At 40.8% G+C, this 8,608-nt stretch overlaps 1 protein-coding gene across 1 annotated transcript in view; it reads left to right on the top strand.

The window, feature by feature from the left end:
• The window catches only part of LOC126281400 (WD repeat-containing protein 48), a 156,719-nt gene that overhangs the window by 70,210 nt on the left and 77,901 nt on the right, over nt 1-8,608 (top strand). Inside the window, exon 5 of the mRNA XM_049980333.1 lies at nt 7,670-7,824. Within this exon, the coding sequence (XP_049836290.1) occupies nt 7,670-7,824 (155 nt within the window). The remainder of the gene's footprint in view (nt 1-7,669; nt 7,825-8,608) is intronic.

Raw genomic sequence — 8,608 nt, 5'->3', positions numbered from 1 at the left:
GAAACTGCATCTGCTCTTTATTCAAAAAACAAAAGGGAGAAATCAGTGAGGTGCTATAGATGTCAGAAGAAGGGGCATATTGCATCTTGATGCAGAGAAAAAGTCAGACAATCAGCAAAAGAGGTATGTTGATGATAGCCCATAGAGAAGGACCAGTAATAAAGGTAAGGCACTCTCATGTTTTTATTCTTTTGGAGATGTGGTTAATTGTCAACTGGAATGGATCTTACACTCAGGTGCATTTGTGCATATTGTTAAAGACAAATTTCTTCGTTATGATGTTATACATAATACTCATATGGGAATATCTACTGTTGTAGGCAGCAAGCTCCAATGTCATTTGACTGGGAAACTAGACCTACATGTAAGTGTAAATGGTGAACTCAATATGGTAACTGTACATGATGTTCATTAGGTAAAAAATTTTGTGACTAACCTACTGTCTGTAGGGGAAATTGTCAAGAAGGGAAATACAGTCACTTTTGACATGCATGGAGCAAGAGTAATCAACGAAAATGGTGAAGTTATAACTACAGCAAGTAACAAAAGGGGTATTTTTAAGTTCGATACCATTGACTATAAACATAAAAATGTTAGTCATTCAATATGCTCAGTGGAAAGTTTTTTGTGGCAACACAGACTTGGACACCTAAATAGAAAGAGTACGTCTTTAGTAAGGGATATGGTAAAGGGAATACCAAATTATAGTGTATACAAGGACCCTTGTGAGATATGCATAAAAGGAAAACAAGGGAGGCTACCTTTTAAGATTAGTAAAAGTAAATCTGCAGAGGTTTTAAAGTTAATCCATATAGATGTATGTGACGTGATAGTATGCGAATCCATAGCTGGGAATTGTTGTTTTCTTGTGTTTATTGATGATTATTCACGATATACTTATGTTCATTTCCTTAATTCCAAAGACCAAGTGAGTGACACTTTTAAGGAACATTGTTATGTGGTTGAAAGGTGGGTGGGAAAGAAGATAAAGGTCATCAAGTCTGATAATGGGAGAGAATATACACACATCAAAAAAAGTTTTGCATCACCTCAGTTCCAGGAGTTCCGGAAACTTACAGAAAATTGGAATAGAGATCAACATAAACATCATTTCTGCCCTTTGCTCATGAAAACCACACATTGCATGTTGTACTACCATACAGCGAGACCTGCAGAGGTGGTGGTCCAGATTGCTGTACACACCGGTATCTCTAATACCCATATCACATCCTCTTGCATTGATGCATGCCTGTATTCCTCGTGGCATACTATTCACAAGTTCGTCAAGGCACTGTTGGGCCAGATTGTCCCACTCTTCAGCTGCGATTCATCATAGATCTCTGAGTGGTTGGTGGGTCATGTTGTCCATAAACAGCCCTTTTCAATCTATCCCAGGCATGTTTTATGGGGTTCATGTCTGGAGAACATGCTGGCCACTCTTGTCAAGATGATGGGGACACAAATTGTCATCCATGAAGACAAATGTCTCGCCAATATGCTGCCGATATGGTTGCACTATCAGTTGGAGGATGGCATTCACTTATCATATAGCCTTTACGGATCCTTCCATGACCACCAGTGATGTACATCAGCCCCACATAATGCCACCCCAAAACAGCAGGGAACCTCTAACTTGCTGCACTCACTGGACAGTGTGTCTAAGGCATTCAGCCTGACCAGGTTGCTTCCAAACATGTCTCCGATGATTGTCTGGTTGAAGGCATATGTGACACTCACTGGTAAAGAGAACATGGTGCAAATCTTGAGCAGTCCATTTCGCATGTTGTTGGACTCATCTGTTCTGCACTGCATGGTGTTGTGGTTGCAAAGACGAACCTCACCATGGACATCAGGAGTGAAGTTGTGCATCATGCAGCCTATTGCTCCCAGTTTGAGTCATAACACAACGTCCTGAAGCTGCACAAAAAGCGTTATTCAAAGTGGTGGGATTGCTGTCAGGGTTCCTCCGAGCCATAATCCGTAGGTAGCGGTCATCCACTGCAGTAGTAGCCCTTGGGCGGTCTGAGCGAGGCATGTCGTTGACAGTTCCTGTCTCTATATCTCCTCCTTGTCCGAACAACATTGCTTTTGTTCACTCAGAGATACCTGGACACTTCCCTTGTTGAGATCCCTTCCTGGCACAAAGTAACAATGCGGACACAATTGAACCGCGGTATTGACTATCTAGGCATGGTTGAACTACAGACAACACGAGCCATGTACCTCCCTCCTGGTGGAATGACTGGAACCGGTATTGACTATCTAGGCATGGTTGAACTACAGACAACACGAGCCATGTACCTCCCTCCTGGTGGAATGACTGGAACTGCTGGGCTGTCTGACCCCTCCATCTACTAGGCGGTGCTCATGGATGGTTGTTTACATCTTTGGGCAGGTTTAGTGGCATTTCTGAACAGTCAAAGGGACTGTGTCTGTGATAAAATACCCACAGTAAACTTCTGTCTTCAGGAGTTCTGGGAACCAAGGGTGATGAAAAACTTTTTTGATGCATGTATAAACCAGAAATTGAAGACACTTCTGGCAAAGATGGGAATCTTGCATCAAACTACCATAAGGGACAGTCCATCTCAAAATTGGGCTAATAGGACCACTGTTAAAGGAGCATGATAACTGTTGTTGGATTATCAAAAGATGAGGTAAATGGGACCCAAAAGGCAAAAAGTAATTTTTTTTTAAGTCTATTGTGAGAATTCAAAGGGCTACTGTTTAATAGATCCATTGGATAAAAGGGTAGTTACAAGCATTCTTTGAATATAGAAAGTTCTCTGAAGAGGGCAAGACTACTAAGTTAACTGCACCTAATCCCAAGAGTGAAACCTTTTGTGAAGAAAGAGACGGTGAAGAACGGGAAGTGGACAGTCAAAGGCAAATTGAGACTATTCATGATGACAATGAATTTGAGGACAAACAAAATGAAGATAACAATGTAAGGTGTTCTTCTCACGTACCAAAACTGAAAGAATATCTGTATTTTGAGACGTATGCAGCCCAATCTTTTAATGATGAGTGAGCAACAGCAGAAGAAGCAATGAGCGGCCCAAACTCTAAAAAATGGAAAGAGGCAATGGAGAGGGAATTGGAATCTTTGTCTCAGTACAAAACCTTTGAATCTGTAAATACACCAGCAGATAAGAAACCATTACAGGCAAGATGGGTATTCACTTTTAAGAGCTCTGAAAATTCATCACCAAGATATAAAGCACGACTTGTAATAAAAGGATATTTGCCAAAACAAAGGGTAGATTACAAAGAAACTTTTTCACCTGTAGTCAAGTACGCCTTATTGAGATATGGATGTAAAAACAGCATTTTTAAATGGGAAATTGGAGGAGGAGATGTATGTCATTCTACCAAGAGAAGTCATGAAAACCAGATCGGAAAGGGAAAAGATTTGGTGTTGCGAAAAAGTGTTCATGGACTTAAACAGAGTGGACATTGCTGGAATCAATTCTATTATTAGAGTTTTATGTAGACATTGATTCTAGCAATGAATATGAAGCAATCTAAGGCAGATCCCAATATTTACTATAAAAGCGGAAGAGAAGGGATAATAGTAATGGCATTATGGGTGAGTGACTTCTTTATCCTGACTGAAAACGAAAGCCAAATGAGAATTCTTAAGAAACATTTGCAAATCAAGTTTAAGGTGCATGATTTGGGAGAAGTTAAATGTTGTTTAGGTCTGCAGATCACTAAGGATGAACAGAGACAAGAATTGAGCATAAATCAATCATCATATACAGAAAAAGTCTTAAAGAGCGATTGTAAACCCATAACTACTCCAATGGAAGTAGGAGTGAAGTTAAATGTAAATGAGACAGGTGTGGAATGTGATAGGAATGTTCCATATTTAGAAACAGTAGGGAGTCTGTTATATTTCTCTCAAATATCACGACCCGACATTGTTTTTGCCACCAATGCAGTGAGCAGATATTGTAGAGATCCAAAGGAAAAGCATTGGAAAGCTGTGAAAGGTATCGAATAGGAACTTCAAAACATGAATTAAGGTACCATAGGGAAGGTAATGCAAAACTACAGGGTGGCGCACGAAATGTGTTACCATTTTGTTTTTTAATATAAACTTTATTCTCAGTACAATCTGGAAGGAACATATACTGCAACGAAGAGCCGTCCATGGAGATTTGTTCTAACTCAGCACATGCTCAATATGTCCAACATTTTGTTTCCTAACTTCCTTCAAATGAACACTGAAGTTAGTGATCACCCTACGGCACGTTTTCCATAATTTCCCTGCAAGCTTGAAGAAGTAGTCTTCTGAGCTCCAGTAAATCACATTGATGTTTCGGGAAAATTTTTTCCTTTAGGTACCCCCAAAGAAAAAGGTCACATGGATTGAGGTCTTGATTATTGGTGGGCCAATTTTGTCCATCATTGAAGTGACCTGGAAACCTGAGAAATGATCTGCATGTCGAAATGCTCGTGTAAAAACTCCAACACAGTGTTTGCAGTAGGTGGCCTAGATCCATCTCACATGAACCACTGCTTGTTGAAGGGCAAGGCAGTAGCAAGAAGCTGTGGAATGAAGCTATTGTGAATCATGCTCAATAACGCTCGCTGTTCACAGTTTCTTCAAAGAATAAGGGTCCAATAAGTCCGTGACTGGAAATTGCTGCCCGCGCTGTAATCCTCGGAGCATAATGTTGTCGTTCATGAAGCACTTGTGGGTTTTCAGTGGCCCAAAAGCGTACATTTTCTTTGTTAACCACACCGTCTAAATGAAAATGCGCCTCATCTGAAAACCAAACGTTGTTGAGAGTTTGTTCCCTATCCTTCGCCCACTGAGCTAACAGAAGTCTCTGTTGCTTGTGTTCTTCAGTGAGCTTCTGTGCATAGGTCATCTGGTATGGGTACATATGGAGTTCACTTTTAAGAAAGCGTTGAACAGAATGTCTGGATATTCTCAGTTGCACTGCTGCCTTTCTACGTGATTTCCCGGGACTTCTCTGTACAGCAACTCGCACCACTTCAATATTATCCAACAAACAAACAGGCTTAAGCCAAGATCACTTCGCTTCTAATACTGTTCCTTCCTGTACAAATTTATCGTGCAGCCTGTGGATGGTCTGCTTGCAAGGGATCCAACGTGTGTTAAACTGTTGTCGAAAACACCTCGCTGAGTCACAACAAGGCTTTTCGTTTCATGAAAAAGTAACACAATTGCCGATCATTGCTGTGTCGTCAGTCTTCCATTGTCAGCCATTGCTGCTTACAAGTCTCCTAGCGGCAGTATCGTGAATTACATGTCATTTCGTAACTCATTTGTTTTACCAAGCTCTGCAGGTACTGCTGTAGAGATCCCAGTGGGATATCTAATGTGCGTCATACATTGTGAAAGAATCAATTGGTAACACGTTTTGTGCGTCACCCTGTAGAAGGCTACAGTGATGCGACTGGGAGAGCGAATTGGGAGATGGGCATTCCACTACTGGCTGCTGCTTTAAATTAATGGGGGCCTCATTTCATGGTCCTGTCAAAAGCAAAAAACTATTGCATTGAGTACCATAGAGGCTGAGCATATGGCGCTATCTTACACCACACAGGAAGCATTTTGGCTAAGAACATTAATATGTGAAATAAAATCCAATTTAATTGTGGAACCTAAAATGATTTTCTGTGACAATAAAGGAGCCATTAACCCAGTAAAAAATGTCACTAGTGCTAAGACAAAACATTGTGATATAAGGCACCATTTTATTCAGGACCACATAGAGCGACAGAAAATTGCCGTGGACAACCTGCCTACAGAAGACATGTTAGCTGACCTTCTGACAGAACCCTTGGACAAAGAGAAGTTTGAAAAGAATGTGGGGCTATTTGGTTTGTCTTGTGAAGGCAAACCACAAAATACATGTTCAAAGGGAGGTGTTGGAATTGTGTGAAAAATAAATTTCATGTGAGTTGGTGGAAAAGTGGATCATGTGAAATATAATAGACCTCTCTGAAGTTATTGTACGCTCTGAGTTTTATGTGTGTAATATAATGTTCCTTGGTTGTTGTGTTCGATGTATTTTACCTGGAAATGCCAATATAATTACTGGCACCAAATGTTTTTTACTCACTATTATTTATTCAACTGTGTTGACTATAATAATATGGAACGATTTGTTTGGAATTTGTAATTAAATTTATAGTTTTTCGCAGTGTGCTCAAATCCAGTGTCACATTCCTTTGAAAAAACAAAATTATCACTCAAACGATGGAAACTCCAGGTTGGAATATCAACAATATAGGGAAGAGATAGATTGCTACTCACTGTAAAGATGACACGCACGAAGAAAAGGTACTTAACATTGTATCTTTCGGCCAGAGCCTTTGCCAGAAAAGGAAACACATACATGTGAGTCACACAACCAAGCACACCACATATGTGTTTGTTTCCTTTTTTGAAGAAGGCTTTGGCTGAAACTTACTGTATAAGTCTGTTCTCATTGTGCTTGTGTGCAACTCAAACTGTCATCTTTAGAGTTAGTAGCACACTATCTTTTCCTTATGTCATTAACTCTCATTCAAAATTTACCACAAAAATGTGACCATCCAAGCTATAATAGGTAAATATTTGGCACAAAAATATTGAGTTGAAATCTCAGTACATACATTAAACATTAATGCATGGAAAAAATAACAGATACTACTTTTTGTTTTTGTTTTTGTGCTGCTGTGTCAGTGGATATCAGATGACTTTGTTTGGCAATCATTTGTTGATGGTCACTGCCCACTTTACCTGTGTGAGGATGCAACAGGTGAATACATGGCATGATCAGGTGCTCCTTCTGACTTCTGTCAATCCAGCAACTCCTGACAACCACTTTGCAATGGATCGTCATACAAAGGCCTTGAAGTAAGATGAAGTAACTCCAAGAGCTGCATCTTTCTTAACCAAAATGTAAATGATGGATAGCTCATTTCTTGAGAATATTATGAAAAGGATAAACTGTTACTCACCAAACAGCGGAGGTGTTGAGCCACAGACAGGCACAACAAAACACACACAAACACAACTCTTACACACATGAACACAGTCTCTGATTGCCTGGACCTGCTAGCCAAAGACTGGTCTTGTGTGCAAGCTGCGTTCGCGTGTGATGTTTAACAGTCTTTCTGTTGTGCATGTCTGCGACTCAGCATCTCCGCTATATGGTGAGTAGCAGTCTATCCTTTTCATAATATTCCATCCTGCATTTTCTATTGTTCCACAGCTGAATTCTTTGTAGATTTACCTGCTTATTGCATCTATTCAATCCCCCCCATCCCCTTGCAGACACACACAAGGAGTTGAATTTGTTTCAAAACACACTAAAAATGAAACTACTTACATTTTTGCAGCAAACATTTCAATATGTAGTTTCATTTGAATCAGTATAAGGACTTCGTCATAGATAAAACTGCTGGTTTTGAATGGAATCAAATTTGTACATGTAGCGTATCCTTGCTGATGGAGCCGTAGTACAGTAACCGCATAATCATGTAATTGTTGCTGTGCATTAGTAATACCAGAAAAACTATGATAATGCTCTTGATACATACATTTGGGTTTTTAAAATCTGTATTAGTAAACTTCGTAGATTTTAAAATCTCATTAAATTTTTGTACTTCTGCAGTAACATAAACTTCTGACATCTCTTGACAGGTCATTCAGACAATGTAAAAGCTCTTGTTGTCAATCGTGATGGGTCTCAGTGTATATCAGGAAGTTCTGATGGAACAATTAAATTATGGTCTCTGGCACAACAGCGGTGTTTGACCACTTTAAGAATACATGAAGAGGGTGTATGGGCTCTTCTGGTAAGTGTGGATTCAGTCTATCAAGCTTTCGTATATGAGATAGATTTTTTGTTGCTATGTTTAGGCTTTAAAGAAAGGAAATAAGTAGAATTTACATCCCTTCTTACAAGAGGACCACACCTACTTGTCATCATCGGTTTAATCCAAACTTATATTATATCCAGGGTTCGGTCAGAAATGAAAGTGATGGAAGCGGGACTCAAGTCCCTGTGTGTCCCCCTGCGGGTTTGGGGGTTAGAATAGGCCCGCGGTATTCCTGCCTGTCAGAGGCGACTAAAAGGAGACTCAAACTTTTCGGCCTTATATGATGGTCCCCTGTTAGGTTTGACCTCCATCTCTCAAAATTTTCCAAGAGCGAGCCGATTGGGGAAGGGCACCTTACTTGGTGCATTGTGTCCATCTTGCGATCAAACCTTTCACCAGCTTATACACCGTTGAACTGCAGTCCTGTCCGCTCTCCATCTCTTGGGCGTGACTCTGTTTCTACGTGTAGATAACACCTTGCACCTTGCACTGTGCAGTGCCTCTTTCTGCACCGACGGCGACCATGGACCACATGTTACCTAACATCCAGCATGGTAGCCAGTCCGTTGTGGTGGGGCTGCCATGTACCGTGTTGGTTGTAGCCCCCTGACAACACAGGGATCGCTCTACTGATGCCTGCGCCATTAACTCCCCACATATGCCAAGGAGTAGATGCCTATCCTCCTGGGGTATCGGGACTCCCGGCAACGGCCATCCTGCCAGGTGGCTCTTGCCGTGGCTGGGTGGCGCCTGTGGGGAG

The sequence above is a fragment of the Schistocerca gregaria genome, chromosome 7 (assembly GCF_023897955.1).
Source record: "Schistocerca gregaria isolate iqSchGreg1 chromosome 7, iqSchGreg1.2, whole genome shotgun sequence".
Lineage (NCBI taxonomy): Eukaryota > Metazoa > Arthropoda > Insecta > Orthoptera > Acrididae > Schistocerca > Schistocerca gregaria.
This window is presented reverse-complemented; position numbering and strand designations above follow the sequence as displayed.